The sequence below is a fragment of the Bos grunniens genome, chromosome 12 (assembly GCF_055505025.1).
Source record: "Bos grunniens cultivar Pamir isolate PY7600 chromosome 12, Bosgru_T2T1.0, whole genome shotgun sequence".
Taxonomy (NCBI): Eukaryota; Metazoa; Chordata; class Mammalia; order Artiodactyla; family Bovidae; genus Bos; species Bos grunniens.
In genome coordinates this window covers 92,532,752-92,548,412 of record NC_141176.1, presented here as the reverse complement: position 1 = coordinate 92,548,412, position 15,661 = coordinate 92,532,752, and the positions used below count along the sequence as shown (strand labels likewise).

Sequence of the window (15,661 nt, the reverse complement as noted above, 5' to 3'; positions counted from 1 at the left end):
CGTGTGCATATGAGGGGCCGTGGGCGGGCATGGGCTGGCGCGTGCGCGTGCGCCTCTCGTTCCTCCTCCTTAAAATGCGATCATGTGTGTGTGTGTGCTTTCCCCTTGTCTTCACAGCTGCAGATTTATTCACAGATTTGGAAAATGCGTTTCAGGGGAAAATTGACGCAGCTTATTTTGAGACCAGCAAGTACCTCCTGGACGTCCTGAATAGGAAGTACAGCCTGCTGGACCACATGCAGGCCGTGCGTCGGTACCTGCTGCTCGGCCAGGGGGACTTCATCCGGCACCTGATGGACTTGCTTAAGTAAGACCGTGCTGGACGTGCCCACGCGCGTGCGGTAGATTTCAGCAGGGCCAGGGTCTTGAGTTGTTGTAAAGAACGGATGGCATTAGAGGAAATTTGCTGCCTTCGCGTAGAGTCTTGGGGATGAAGCCTTGTCACGTCGTCATGTTATTCCCTCCAGCCCTGTTTGCCTTGTTCGCAGAGGCTCATGTGCCTGTGAATACAGGCCCCGATGGATGTGTAAGGGGCGCGTGCCCTGCTCTGTTGGCTTAGATTTGGGTGAAAGTTGTCTGTAGGGCAAATGGGAGCAATCGTGAGTGTGGGGGGGGCGGGCAGGGGTGAGGGGGTGGGCGGGGCCACGGGCGTTTCTGAACCTTTAGGGCCACGTTACAGATCTCGTCCTCTGGGTGACTTACCCGTGTTTGCCTTCTGCTTGGTTTTAATAATTGGAGCATCTCACCCTTGATATCAAACAAAAGCTTAGTTTCTTCTCAAAGGTGTGTTTCCAATTTCTAATTTAAAAGGAGGCGCCATCCCTGGCCAGCTTGCCTCAGGTCACCTGAGCGACACTGGGGTTGTTGGTCTCCTCAGCCTTTCCTGCCGACATCCTGCGCCCTGAAGGCTGCGGGGTGGTTTCTGCGCACCGCTGGGGAGGGCGGGCTCGGCCGCAGAGCTCTTAGTGTGGTGTGTGGGGACGCAGGTGGCGCTCATCCTCGGGGTCTGCTGGCGGTGCGGCTCTGGGCGCCTGCACGTCCCATTGCTCTGGTGTAGCCGAGGCCTGTGCTCCACGGGGAATCTGCAGGCGGTGCCGGGGCCTGTGCTGCTCCAGGACCGGCTCAAGTTAGGAGCCGTGTTTGCTAACGTGGCGCGTGTCAGTGTTCTAGGAATCAAAACACTCAGGACCCAGTTTTAAGCTGAATCAAAATTCATTTTTAAAGGACTGTCTCAGTCCCCCGGTGCTCGACGGAGTCTTTCCGTTGATTCTGTGAAACTTCTGTTCCCGTGCTGTGTTGTTTCCACTTGGCTTTTTAGTTTTTATAATTTTGACTCTATAATTTTAAGTTTCTCCAGAGATTATTGTGAATTCAAGTAACGTTCTCTTTTACTTTTATACAATCTGTGAAGACCAGAGCTTGCCCGTCCAGCTACGACTCTGTACCAGCACAACTTGACTGGAATTCTGGAGACCGCCGTCAGAGCCACCAACGCCCAGTTTGACAGCCCAGAGATCCTCAAGCGACTGGACGTGAGGCTGCTGGAGGTGCCGACGCTGGGCCCCGGGCAGCGTCCCCATGGGGGGTGGAGCCCTGCTGTCGTGTCTGCTCTGGTCTGGGGGGTGGTCTGGAGGGGGAGGGGTGAATCTGGGCTGGATATGCCCTTCATCCCCACGCGCGCCCATCACCGTCCAGATGCAGGGCGCCATGTGGACAGAGGTGTGCGTCTCTGCTCGCGCACAGCTGGCGCTCCACACGCTGAGTGTGTTTAGAAACAGAGCTTCGTTTCCTGTGTTCTCCTTGGGGTGTGACCATGAGGGCCGTGGCCGCGTCGGGGTGGGAGGCCCTGCAGTGGTGTGTGCTCTCTTGCAGGTCTCTCCGGGGGACACCGGCTGGGACGTGTTCAGCTTGGACTACCACGTGGACGGCCCCATTGCCACTGTAAGACCCGCGGGTGGCTTCAGAGCTGCTGCTGCTCTGACAGAGATCACTTCTCTTGGAAGTGATCACTTGGCACCAAGACATACCCGCTGAATGAACACTCCAGCCAGGATCGTTTGTGTGTGTGAGTGTGAGTGTGAGTGTGAGACAGTCACTGGGTGCTGAAGTGCTCTAATACTTTAAAAATTATTAAACATATCATTTATCCTGTCATAGGTTTCAGCAGGTACTTAATAAATGGATTATTCATTTTGTTCCACTATTCTTAGACTGGAGCGACTGATTTAGGATCATTTGAAGCAGACTACGAAGTGTACTTTGGGAGCCGCATTCTCAGTACTTGGATAAAGCTTGGTGTCATTACTCCTCTAAGCGACCACGGGAGTGGCCGTGCGGGCGCTCGCAGTGCTTTCGCTGTGTTCAGACAGAAGCGCTGTCTGCCTGAACGGAGCGACCACACGGCCCTCCCGCCTCTGTAGGTAGACACCCTCTTCACGCCCAGTCTGTCTTCTGAGACTCGGTGAATGTCCTTGACCGAGACCCCTCTGGCCTTGCTTGTCGCTTTCCCTCTGAAGTATTGAAGATGGACGCCCGTTTCTTCTCATTCTTGGGAGATCCCGTTGAGGCACCGCATCTCTGGCTCTGCAGCGTCTCCCTTGTGGCCTCTGCGGGTGCCGTCCGGGCTGGCCTGCCTGTCCCCAGCGGCCCGGCCCGGCCAGGTGGACCGTCGGTGCCAAGGCTGGGCTCCCCCGCGGCTGCCGGCTCTGCCGTCCGTCTGCTCTGAGGTGCCAGCCGCCGGGCCATGTTTTTACACTCATATTCCCAGATCAGAGCTACATGTTTTCAATACATATCTGCTCTCAAGCTCTATCTTTGGTCATATGCAAATTAGTTTTTTCCTCATTAATTTACATCTTAAACAGTTTTAGTAATTTTAGCGTACAAAACCAGATATTTTAACAAGTTGTTGGAAACTATCATATCATACACCACGTTAATATTGGATTTCGATGTGTTTTTTCTGTAGTATAAATGATACCGTAGCAAAGCCAGCTGCCTCGATCATTTCACAGAATGTGTCTGGAATCATAGCTGAACGGAACGTGGTGCATATGTGGTTACTTGACTGTTGTAGTATCGAGGTTGTGCGCTGTGTGCCTTGTGCATAAACGATCGATCATGCGGTGTTATGTCTTCAGAATTTCAGGTTTTTAGAAGCTCGAGTAGAGTTAGGAAAAGAAGTTAGTATCGTAGATGTATTTGAAAAGAAGTTTGGGATAGATCCTACCTGTGGCTGATAGGCGTGGGTTTCCATGCCATCTCCAGTGGGTTGGTGGTCCGATGAGAGAGTCTGGGTTGGAAGGACGAGGGGTCTTGTCATTGGTTGGTGGGGGTCTGCCCGGGACTCGCAAGGAAGTGGCCGCTGCCCATCTGGTCTTTGCCCTCCAGCCCTAGGGTGGGCGTTCGTCTTGGGTTGGTGCGTGCTCAGCTAACGTCTGTCACACGGAACTTCTGGGCGTCAGGCCAGGCCGTTGAGTGTGCTCTGGCACGCTAGGGTCAGGAGGCTGTTCCGCAGTGCAGCTTCCTAAACGTGCCATGTGTGCTTACCTACTGCTTAGGAGGTGTGAGAGCGGCTCTGTGTCCTCTGGCTCTTTGTTTCAGGAGTAAAAAGAAGACGGAGCCCCGCCCCGGGAGCGTGCTCGTGTCCTGGGATCCCGTCAGTCTGTGCTCTGCTCTTTGCAGGTGTTCACGCGAGAGTGCATGAGCCACTACCTACGGGTGTTCAACTTCCTGTGGAGGGCCAAGCGCATGGAGTACATCCTCACAGACATCCGGAAGGGGCACATGTGCAACGCCAAGCTCCTGCGAAGCTTGCCAGGTAACCGCCCGCCACGCGTCTCAAAGCGGAGTCCTTAAAGACATTGAGAAGTGGTTTCTTCTTGTGCCGCTGGGTTTGTCTTTGTGAAGAGGCTCGTTTGTAACATCCTAGCTTGACTTCAGTGCAAATCAGGAGAAACACATTGAGTCAAGTTAGCTTTTTTTTTAGGCCATGACGTTTCTTTCAGAATCATTTAGTGTTCATACATGTTTAAAAAACTATTAAGGAAAGAAAGCCGTTTAGTAAGTCACCGGCTCATTTAAAATTCACTTAGTGTTTTAATTAAAGACTGTCTGGAAATTGCTTTATATACTGGTTTGGATCATTAACCAGAACATGAAAAGATTTTATAATTTTTACAATTAAAAGCTGTAATAAAACTCATTGTCAGATAAGTTTATTTTAATTTTATAAATATTGAATGACTTCAGTTGTGAGTAATTTTGAAGTCTTTATATTGAAAGGGATTTGGTCAGAACCTTCGAGAAAGTATTTCCACCAATGATGTCACCAGAACAAGCGGTCATACCCTTAGTCCTTTGGTGGTGGAAGCAGCTTCTTAAAGGGGCCCATGTGGGCTCTGCCTGTTCACCAGGCGGAGGCCCCCGAGTTCAGGTCAGGGGCAGCCCCTAGGCTGGGGCTGGCAGGCACCCAGCCCTGTCTGATCGTGGGGAGTCGAGGGCTTGCTGGGTGCCCTCACTGCCTGTATCCCCGGGACCCAGCCCGTGGCCCGTGGTGCCCTTGTGCTCCTGGCCCGGCTTCCTCTGGGCTTATTTCCAAGAAGGTAGGTGGTGGGGCCCCTGAAGTATCTGGGGCGGAGGCCAGAGGGGACGTGTGCCGTTAGATCCTGCCGTGGCTGTGACGGTAAACCCTTCAGCGTCCACCTTCTAGTGGCCGTGCCGTGCCTCGCCTGTGGGCCCTTTGGGAGGAGCACCCCTGTGTGTTCCCAGCCCACCCCACCGTCCCTCTGCCCTGCCCTCCTCCCTGTGGGCCCAGGGTTCCCATTCTCCCCATTGTCTGATGTGGGTCCGTTCGGTGTGGTGGATGGACCCTGTCATTATTTCTCTCTTCTAAATAAGAACTGTAATACTTAGAGATGTGGGCAGGTCTGAGCTCTGTAGCAGTCGAGCGTGTTAGCTGATTGTGGTGCGTTTCGTCACGGGAGTGTCAGCAGTGTCTGTGTGAACTGGCTGCTCTCTTACTTTGCCTAATCATCAGTGAGTTTACTCCTCGGAGATAACTAATGCATTCATTTGATCAATTTTCTGTGTAATTTTAACATAATTCTGTTATGTCGTGTTGGATTTCAGCTTCTTTCACTGAACCTTTTCCCTTGTCATTAAAACCTCTGTAAAACATTTCTGATAGCTTAACATTCCTCATGTGGACGTCGTTTATATTTTTTCCTTGGTTAGTAGTTTTTTTTTTTTTAACTATTCTCCACTAATATAAATAATGTCATAAGTGTTTTATAAATATATATTTATATGCCTCTGAATATTTCTTTAGAATAGGTGAATTGGAAATGGAATTGCTGGGTTAACAGGTATGACTCTTGCTCTTACTTTATACTTACTAATATTTATATTTGTTAGTATTTACATTTTAACTCTCTTGGTACATATTGACAGATTCCTTTCTAGGGAAGCTGCACCAGTTTAATTTAGATCCTCATAAACACGGCTCTCACTGGTCGAGAGTTGTCTGTGTTGCTGGTGGGGGTTTTTTTGGGAGGGGGTGCTAACATCGGATATTACGTTCAGATTGTCAATTTGATAGGTGAAAATTGAGGTTCACTTATTTATTTTTATTATTTGTTATTTTAAGTTTATTTTTTTGGCTATGCCCCAGAGCATACAGGATCTTAGTTCTGACCAGGAGTGAGACCTGTGCCCCTGCAGGGGGCTTGCAGAGTCCTGAGCACTGACTCGCAGGGAGGACCCCGAGCTCGTGTTCGCTTCCTGTAAGGCTTTAAGATCACCGGTGGCTCTTCTTGGTGTCATTTGTGTTCCTTATTCCAGCAGATTGCCCTTTTTGCCCGTGATTCTGCCGGGGCACAGCGTTCTTATTTTTAACTTAACTTACACGGAAGTATTTTACTAGTTAATGGCCAGGCAGCTTGATGAGCAGAGATCCATCGGGTGGTTTGTCTTGCTAACACAGCAGGTTTAGAAATGTCCTTCCCACTGTAAATGTGAGGCAGAAATACGGGGAGACTCCCAGAACGCTCCTGCAGACAGCGTGAGCCCCTCACACGTGCGCCCGCCTGTCTGGCCACACGCGCAGTGTCAGTGGTGGTCACCCGGGGGCCCTTTCGGTGACGCTCGTCCAAGCCCATTGTTCACGCCTGAAAATGATTTGCTTAGGAAAAGTTTTTGATAATGGTCTGCCTAGATGATTAAGTCCATTTATATATATTTAGCTGGACAAAAGAGAATGTTGATCTGAAATGGTTTAAAGAGTTTTTTTTTTCTTTAAAAAGAAATGGAAATTCTTTCATTAGATTCAGTGAATCTCAAAACTGTTGCTGTTAGTGGCAACTGGATTTATATTTCAGATGCGGTGTAACCAGAAGAGATGGACGAGTGCGTCCAGACCACTGGGGACGAGCTTCCTGTGTTCTTTCTCAGCTTCTGTGTCGGGGGTGGGGGGAAGTGCAGGGAGGCCCCCTCCCCAAAGAGTAGTGTTCAAATAGCCCCTTTTTGGTCCTTGTTGGAAATAAAACTGAGCAGGGAGGAGTGGTTGGCTCCCCGTCCCCTCGGGACCGTTTTCCTTTCCTGGCGATGAGTGTGGTGACGGTTGCCCTCACCTTTGGAGTGGTCCAGGCTGTGGATGCCGCTCTGAGGTCAGTGGGCCTTCTCGTGAGCTTCCCTGTGGACGAGTAGGTCGTCCTCATCTGTTTGCTGGCTTCTAAGCCAGGCGGTTAGCACTCTGCCCAGCTGCTGGGCAGCACTGCCCAGTGGGGCCATGGCCTTGGCTGGTTCCTGGTCTCCTGCCTCAGTGCCACACCTGGGCGCCGGGCCGGCCGTCAGGAAGGGGTCTGTGTAGCGCTCAGGGTCCCCAGTGGACGGTGGATGTCAGATGGGTCTGCAGGAGGCCTGACCCTGATCGGAGGCCCTGAATACAGGGGGGACCTGAGGTCTTACCAGTGTCCTCTGGCTCCAGAGCCTCGAGAAATGAGCCACGAGGGTCATTGGTGAAGTTACTTTTAAACACTGCTGCATCAGCTGTAGATCCAAGTGGAAGCAGGTGATCTTGAATTTGTGAGTACCTGGTTTTAGTGTATTTTTGTATTTTTAACAACTCGCAAGGCTGTTTCCGGTGCTTCTCCAGTTGGCAGAAGCGTCTGGTGCAGATGCTCAGAGGCCAGCCAAGCTGGGAGGGGTCAAGCCCTTGAGAGCTGGTGTGTCTAAAGCCAGCCCTGAAGTTCTTCCTGCAGCCTTGAGAGGGCAGTAGAGAATCACACACGGTCTGCCGCCTGGGTCAGCCGGAGGGGAGGTGGCCCTCGTGGTGTCTGTGCAAAGCTGTCTGCTGTCCACTGAGTCCATCGGGAGGTGTGCTTACTTGTGTCCTTACTGGGTCCTTACTGTCCTTACTGGTCCTTACTTCACCCACAAGGGTGAAGGTTGCTTTGCTCTTGGGATTTTTAGAATTATGTGCGTATTTGTGGATCAGTCGTAAAAACAGAAGTACTTATGTTTTAACTGTGCTTTAAGTGTATTCCCAGGGCACCGGGTAAAGAGACTCAGGGCTGCTTCAGATTTCTCGGAGTGAAGGACCAGCTGACAGCTTGTGAGTCCAGCGGCCTCGTGCCTCAGCTTCTCCCCGGCCAGGAGTTGCTGTGGCCCGCAGAGCCCCCACGTGTGGCCTGGCCTCAGCTTGAGGGGAGTGTTAGGCTCACGGCGCGCAGTTCTCTTCACCCTGCTCGTGTGTCTTGCGTGGTCACTCTTCTCTGAGGAGGGATGCAGACGGTTCCTCCCGGAGCCGCAGCTGCAGCGAGCGGGTTGTCTGGGCAGCTCAGCACAGGCCTGGAGCAGCCCCAGTGGTATGCCAGATCTCACCCGGGGCACGGCTCCTTGTGGGCGTCCCTCCTGCGCCAGTCCCTGATGGGGCCTTGGGGACAGTGGTATCCCATGATGGTCCGGCGGAGTCCCTGAATAAGTGGAAAGTCCAGGCAGACAGCGGCTGCTCCCTGGTGACCCTCCAGCCTTTCGCTGGTTTTGTAAAGAACGGGAGTGGAGTCTGGACTCTGCCCATCCCCTCCAAGTTCACGTTCCTCCCAGGTGACAAGGTCATATTCCTTAAGGCGATGTCATTTTTGTCTCCAAATAGCTAGGGAATAGTAAAAGTCTCACCCACTGTAGGCAGGCTGACTTAACTGTAAAGAAACCATAAAATTGATCTTATTCAAGATACTGCGTTATTATAAAATAACTTTTTAATTTTCAAGTTCAGTTAAACTTTGTTTTTTTGCATTTCTTGTCAGATCCTTGTGTTCTGTGGTAGTGCTGCTCAGTTGGGTGGCCCTGTCTGTCTGTGCATGGAGGCTGGCTCGGGAAGGCTGCCGGCCGTGGGGCCGAGCGGCGGGGCCAGCCCTGCAGGAGGACCGCCCTGCCCCGCGGCCTGCCCGGAGTCTGACAGTCGCCCTGCTCTCTTGCAGAGTTCTCTGGGGTGCTGCACCACTGCCACATCCTGGCGTCCGAGATGGTCCACTTCATCCACCAGATGCAGTATTACATTACCTTTGAGGTAGGTCCCGGTCAGCCCTGCACTGTGGTCCAGCCGCCCTGCGCAGTGTCCCTGGGCCGGGCCAGGCTGCGCTGCCTGCTCCCTCGGGCCTGGGTGTCGGTTCCAGGTGCTCGAGTGCTCCTGGGACGAGCTGTGGAACCAGGTGCAGCAGGCGCAGGACCTGGACCACATCATCGCCGCTCACGAGGCCTTCCTGGGCACCGTCATCTCCCGCTGCCTGCTGGACTCCGACTCCAGGGTAAGGTGGCCGGCCGAGCCCGTCACAGCGTGGGTCGGTGTTTGTGTCTGCTGGGGCAGCGGGGCTGAGGCAGGAGCTGGCGTGAGGCGGGGAGAGCGTACTGGTGCCCGCCCACCTCTGGGGCGGGGGAGCCGTCCTGAGGGACGGGGACCTCTGACACCCACACAGCCCCAGGCAGCTCAGGAACGAGCGTTGAGGGCTTGCTCCTCCGTTGGGGGCGCAGGTGGAAGCCTGACCTCGGGCCCTGGCTGCAGTCAGGACAGGCCATCTGTCAGGATAACCCCTTGTTGCTGACTGTCCCTGCTGCAGGCCCCGCTCTGAACGTTGTGTCTTACGTGTGCTGAGGCTTCTGGGAGCTGCTGAGGCTTCTGGGAGCTTTGATTTTATTCAAAAATCTAGGGAAATAAGCAGCACTTTGCTTTCACTTGAGATAAATGTGAAGTAGGAAGTAGAATTTCAAGTGCATCTTTGACGTTTAACTATGTGACGTCAGTGACATGTCAGGCTTACTGAGGGCCGCTCGCCAGTAAACCTCTGCTCACCTCAGGGGCCCTTTTGGGGAGCGTGATGTTTGCACGGCTTTCCTTCCATCTGAGTTTTTGAGTCTGCTGGTTAGCCACCTGTGACTGGGCAAAGATACTTTGAATTAAGCGAACGTACTGTCACACTTGTTCAAAACCGCCCTTTCATTCCTGGTGCAAAGCATGGTATGATACTCTTTTCTAAAAATCCTTGCAGAATCTGTTTATATTTTTTAAAGATTTTCTCTCATATTCTCTGGGTCTGGTTTTGGCATGTGTCACCAAAAAAAAAATGCTTTCCCGTTTCTTTCTGATCCTCAGAGTAGCTGCACTGCAGACATGGCTCTGGGCTCCAGGGGTTGGGCGGCACGTGGGGGCTCGCGAGGTTGGGGCTGGGAGGTGGGGTGGGCAGGGCTGGCTCTGGCCGCTCCCGTCACTGTGGAGGCTCTCGGGACCGATGTGGATGAGTGAGAACAGTTAAGACCCCTTGAGAGTCAGAGTCGATGTCTGGGTTTACAGTGGTTTTTCGCTAATGGTCAGTGTATTATTTGAAAAGCGTAGTGATTAATACGTATGTGGGGGGCTCTGTTCATAAGAGAAAAGGCTGTTCTCTCTCTCCAGGCTCTTCTCAACCAGCTGAGAGCCGTGTTCGACCAGATCATTGAGCTTCAGAGCACGCAGGATGCCATCTGCAGGGCCGCTCTGGAGGAGCTGCAGAGACGCCTGCAGTTTGAGGACAAGAAGAAGCAGCGGGAAGCTGAGGTGTGGTTTGGGGGTGGCTGGCATGTTGGTTTAGGTGGTAAGCAGTAGCCATGGAAACTGCAAGCCCTCAGGGACTCTGCTGCGGTCACCTTGTGTCCCGCCGGGTCCTGAGTGAGCTGGGTGGTCACCATCACCCAGCTTAAAAACAAATGAAGGCCAAGTGCACAGGAAATTCAGGTCTCTGGCCAGTGTCCCTCAGGGAGTGTCCAGATGTCTGTCTGCGTCGGTGTCTCCGCTGGGCGGTGCCTGGCTGCACACACACATCTGGAGCGGGCAGACACAAGTGTGCACACAGGAACTGGATTTCTGCACTTGGGCTGTTTTTAGTAACCTCACTGCAATATTTCATTTATAACCTTGAAGTACAAATACTGAATAAGTTTGGGTCTTCGTGGGATTTCTTGTATTGGGTATAATCTGTACAGGCTCTGGCTTTTTCAAGGTGCTTGTTCTCGGGGTGGTGACAGATGGCTTTTCAGCTGACACAGTTCGGTTGTGTGTTGAGTATTTCCTTGTCTATGTCGGTGGGGGTGTAACTTGAAAGAATCCAGCATGTCTGGCACGTTGTCTCCCGTGTATGTGGAGACAGGTGTTTGAGGGCCATCACCTCGTGGTTCTGACACACGGGGCATGGACCTGTGGCTGGGAAATCACCCTGCTGCTGCACCGTGGGGAAGAGGCCAGGATGCCACTCCGAAGCCGTGGTGTGCACAGGTGTGTGTGTGGGGGGGGGTGGGGTCAGAGAGCAGAGAGCAGGGTGGGCTCCTGCCAGAAAATTAGACTTCCAAGCACGAGACACATAGAAGGATCCTGTGTGTGTCCTGGACACGTGTTCACCCTGTTTGCGTTGCCAGGAGCAGGGTTTGTGGCTGAGACATCAGAGCTGGTGACACCCCCAGGGCCTCCTGGGCAGGGCAGCCTGAGGCTCACGCCCGTCACCGGCTTCCTGCCTTTGCTGACTTGCCCTGCCAGAGCCCCGTTTCCTGATTCGCAAAGTGGGAGTAAGGATAAATACACACACTCCCAGGCGCCCGTTCTCACGTGCTCATGCGTGTCAGCTGCTGGGCAGGCAGGCGGTGTTGGGAAAGCCAGCCGTGCTGACTCCCAGACTGCCCCGGCCTGGAGAGCCTGCCCTTCCTGGGAGCCGTGAGCCTGCACTCTGGGCCCAGGCCCCCCTGGAGATGGTACCCGCTGTGCGTGCCAGCGCCTTGCGGAGCAGACCTGCATGGTGAGGCGGGTGGTTCGGTGTGTTGTGTCCAGATGGCAGGAGCCGGCAAAGCTGAAACCGTGCCTGAGGAGTGATTGACGTTCAGGAGGCTGTGACCCAGGAAGCCACCATCAGACCTGAGGCCCCTGCACGTGGGGGGCCTGTGCGGGGGGCCTGGGGAGCTGCTTTCTGCTGCCTCCGAGCTTCCCGGAGCACCCGTGGGTGTGGTCAGGTGTCCAGGACGCACACAGGACCCTTCTGTGTGTTTTGTGTTGGGAAGCCTTGTTTTCCAGCAGGAGCCCACCCCTCTCTTTGCTCTCTGACCTCCCCGCCCCTGACACACACACCTGTACAGACGTGTGCACACCATGGTCTCGGAGCGGGCGTCCCGGCTTCTCCCCCGTGGTGCAGCAGCAAGGTGATTTCCCGGCTGCGGGTCCTTGACCGCGCGTGTCAGAACCACGAGGAGACGGCCCCGAAATAGCTCCCCCACCCACGTCTACCCCTGCCCGTGTGCCTCTTCGTCCGGAGTCTGACCTCTGGTTCTCCTGACTCAGGGCCAGTGGGGCGTGACGGCAGCAGAGGAGGAGCAAGAGAACCAGCGGATCCGGGAGTTCCGGGAGTCCATCCCGAAGATGTGCTCCCAGCTGCGCATCCTGACCCATTTTTACCAGGTGCGTGTCCAGACCTCGTGCCGTCCCCGCAAGGACATGTGCTGTCGAGGGGCGGACAGGCCTCACTCAGTCAGTGTGGCCTCTTCTCTGCGGTCAGAGATGGGTCGGAGCTCCCAGGCGTGTCCCCCAAGTGGAGGAGGATCTGTGGTGTGAGCGGGCCCCTCTGGTGACTCAGCCCTTGCCCTGAGCCCTGAGGCCGTGGTTCCCAGCGCGCGTCTGCTCCTTAAGTTCTCAAGTGTCTCCCATCAGGCTTCCTGACTCTCTGCTTTCTAGCCACGTGGAAGGTAAGCAGTGTAGCGCGGGGCTTTCCTGCTCAGAATTAAATCAGCAGGTGCCCTTTCCGTGCTTGCTTTGCCGTTTCACTGATTCTTGTAGAATTTAAGGGCCAGAAGGAAAATCTGTTGGTTAGTCCTTTCCCATGAAGCTGCTGTTGTGAATTTCATCGACGGTGTGAACCCTGGTCCCGGAACCCTGCCAGGGTGGGAGTTGCTGGAAGCCCCCACAGGGCTGCACGGCGAGGGCTCCGCCCGCACCTGAGCGAGTGCGTCCCCCTCTGTCTCCGCAGGGTGTGGTGCAGCAGTTCTTGGTGCTGCTGACAACCAGCTCCGACGAGAGCCTGCGCTTCCTGAGCTTCAGGCTGGACTTCAACGAGCACTACCGGGCACGGGAGCCGAGGCTGCGTGTGTCCCTGGGTGCCCGGGGCCGGCGCAGCTCCCACACCTGAGGCCCAGTGCAGGGGGCCGCCCCGGAAACGTCCCCGGGACGCCGGCTCAGCCAGAGGTGGGGCGGGCCTCTAGACAGCGGAACTGACCGTGTTCGTGACATCACTAAGTTAAACGGGCTGGCTTGCACTATCCGAATTTATTTTTTAAAGTCTTCATATGTAAAAGATACCATACTTTGAGGCTTCTTAAGTCCTCCACGATATAATTTATATTTGTCACTTTTTAAAAGATCACACTTTCTTTCAGAGAAAATTAAGGTGATGGATATTCATCAGTTAAGATGGTAATGTCATTGCTATTTTTTTAACATCCTCTTTAGAGGCAATTCTTGTTAATATAACCAAATTAAATTGAAATCTAATGTCCCTACTAAGGAAATATAGAGAGCATTTTATTTTGGTTTTTAGTGTTGTAAAATATTAACCTCTCTAAGGACCTTTCTATCAGTGTGTTTACACATTTATTCTTTTTTTCTCTTCCTTCAAAGTTTACATTTTTGTATCTCATTTACTCTCAGATAACTTGGGAAATAGAGTAGAAAAGAGCAGAGTCCTGATGCCTCAGTTCTTTGAACCATCAGCTGAAGCACCGTGTAAATATGGATGCCTGAAAAGTTAACGAAGTATTTTATTTTCAGGATTCTGATAAGCATTGAAAAGAAATTGTCTTTAATGAAGATTTCCTTTTTCCTTGCCTATTTTTTCATTGTAAATATTTATATACTGCTGCCCAGATGTTGGGGGGACATTTTTTGTAAAAATGTCATATCAAGTCACATAAATCCACCTTTATTATGTTGCGTAAGTGAAAACTTAGACAATTAAAAGCAATTATCTTTCAGATGTGTTGGTTCTTTCTTGACTCGTCTGTGAGGACAGTTCACCCCCAGGCTCCAGGGCCAGGTGTCAGCAGGGTTTGTGCTTCAGCACGTGAATCACCGTCTGTGAAGCCAGGAAACTAACCGTGTGCGCCCCTCGGGCTCGGGTGAGCGAGGGCCCCCGCACTGGGGGGTGGGGAGATCGGTGTTCCAACACCCACACTGGCTCCTCTGGGCGCAAGGTCCTGCAGGACAGAGGGGCAAGGGGCCCCGGCTGCCCAGCAGCGGACCCAGGGTGAGGTTCCGAGCTCCCTAGGATACACGTTTACTTTCGGTTTAGAAATTCGCGTGGCAGAGCTGGGAAGCAGGTTCCCCAGCGCACAGCTTCCCGGAGGGGCTGCCGTGCGCTGCTAGACGGACTGCCCAGAGCCCACGGGGCTCGGAGCCTGCCTCTGCTCTGTCTCGAGCGTCTCCCAGAGATGAGTCCTTGGCAGAAAGCACGTTCGCACGCCGCTCTGCATCTAGAGAGCTGTCAAGCAGTCAAGCCGGCCTGTGGGCTGAGGAGGAGCTTCCCGGGGCCAGGGCTGCGGGCCGGGGCCAGTGGAGGCTCTCAAACCTCAGGACGGGTTGTGGGTCTGGCCCCCAAGGGTCAAGCAGCCTGTCACCCAGCAGGGTCTTGCCCAGAAGAGTTGGCATTGAGTGGGAGCTCCACCTGGGGTGGGGAAGGGGAGAGCCCACTGAGTGAGCTGTCTGGAGGCAGGAGCCCTCACAGCCCCAGGAGGTCACTGCTTCCACCAGAAAATGATCACTGCTCTCAGCTTCCAGGTCGTCACGGGGGAGAGCCTGTGTGGGGTCAGCGCACTGTCCTTGGTCAGGGGGCCTGTGCCCAGTGGACAGGAGCCCCCCACCCCCGCTGCCCCTGCTGCCACCCAGGGAGGCCAGCTGCTGAGGCCGAAGCCCCAAGGCTGAGCTTCTGCTAGAGGACTCGCTGTTTGTCCTGCTGGGCGAATGGCCTGTCCCCCGGGCCTGGTCCCCAGCAGACACCATCATGGGCGACGCCCCATCTCTGGGGAGGTCGTGTCCTCCAGACTGGACTCTGGGACAGGAGGGCACAGCCCATGGAAAACCCCACTTGCAGGGAAAAGAGTTGGGTCGAATAGCCACGGTCACACTCAGACTGGGTCACAGGGCGCCAGGTCCGCATGAGGGCGAGAGGGGCGGAAACCACAGCGGCCACGGGGCAGGGGGGTGGTGCAGGCCCCCCGCCCCGGGGGCGTCTCCGCTGCTGTGTGTTCTGGGGGCACCCAGGCACAGCAGGTGCCGTGCCGGGGTCACCTGGCCCTGCGCTGGGGCTGAGCGCCCCGGGCCTTGGGGTCAGATCCCCCACCTGCTTGGAGGGGGCACCGCGGGGGTGCACCGCCGCAGCCTCCTCATGCCTTGCCCAGCCCTGCCAACTCGGGGAGCAGGGCGTGAGCACACGGGGATCTCTGCCTCCAGAAAATTGAGTCAGATGGTATGGAAATCCGACCAAGTGATTATGGATATTGTTCTGAGGCCATGTTGCCAGGTGTCTCTTCAAGGAGAGAAATGTATTTCTCTGCCTTTATTCCGGTTTAAGGTCTTAATAAAAATGCAAGGAGCGAAAGTCGCACAGCAGCTTGCCTGGAGCCCAGCTTCGTGCTGCTGACGGCGGCTTCTGCCTGGTGTCCTCCCAGGGGCTCGCCAGCTCCACCACTGACCTCGCCCCGGCCCCCACCCCTGAGGGCCCCAGAGGGCGCGACAGCCTGTGTCTGCCTCGTGGGGTGCCGGCTGGCCGCCTCCGTCAGGCCTCCCTTCCCCACCGGAGTGCAGACCAGCCTCGCGGGGGACCTGCCCTGCTCCAGGCGTCCCCTGCGGCCGTCACGGCTTCCTTGTTACCCGGGCATCTGGAGATGCCCCTGTGAGCACAGGGCTGGTCCCACTGGAGGTTCGTTACCCCACGGGGGCTGGGCCTGGCCTCTGCCTGCTCCTCTCTGGACAGCTGCACCCCTGCGACCCAGGCCTTCTGGACCTGGTCTGACAGGCGTGGGCAGCTGGTGCCCACCTCTAGCCCTCCTCTGGTGCTGAGTCTCGCTTGGGGTGAGAGTTGGACAAGAGTTTCCATGAAGG

The 15,661-nt window shown here is 54.6% G+C and overlaps 1 protein-coding gene across 20 annotated transcripts in view; it reads left to right on the top strand.

Moving 5' to 3' along the window:
- The window catches only part of TUBGCP3 (tubulin gamma complex component 3), a 36,645-nt gene extending 23,109 nt beyond the window's left edge, over window positions 1-13,536 (top strand). For 11 of the 20 annotated variants that reach the window (XM_086330596.1, XM_086330594.1, XM_086330603.1 and 8 more), the window contains 10 exons: window positions 118-307; window positions 1,412-1,547; window positions 1,873-1,941; window positions 3,685-3,820; window positions 8,481-8,569; window positions 8,676-8,807; window positions 9,950-10,090; window positions 11,653-11,715; window positions 11,855-11,971; window positions 12,537-13,536. In XM_086330596.1, the coding sequence (XP_086186722.1) occupies window positions 118-307; window positions 1,412-1,547; window positions 1,873-1,941; window positions 3,685-3,820; window positions 8,481-8,569; window positions 8,676-8,807; window positions 9,950-10,090; window positions 11,653-11,715; window positions 11,855-11,971; window positions 12,537-12,695 (1,232 nt within the window). In that variant the 3' untranslated portion in view covers window positions 12,696-13,536. The remainder of the gene's footprint in view (window positions 1-117; window positions 308-1,411; window positions 1,548-1,872; window positions 1,942-3,684; window positions 3,821-8,480; window positions 8,570-8,675; window positions 8,808-9,949; window positions 10,091-11,652; window positions 11,716-11,854; window positions 11,972-12,536) is intronic. The other 9 variants (XM_086330597.1, XM_086330606.1, XM_086330595.1 and 6 more) reach the window with 1 other exon arrangement.
- Window positions 13,537-15,661: the final 2,125 nt, after the last annotated feature.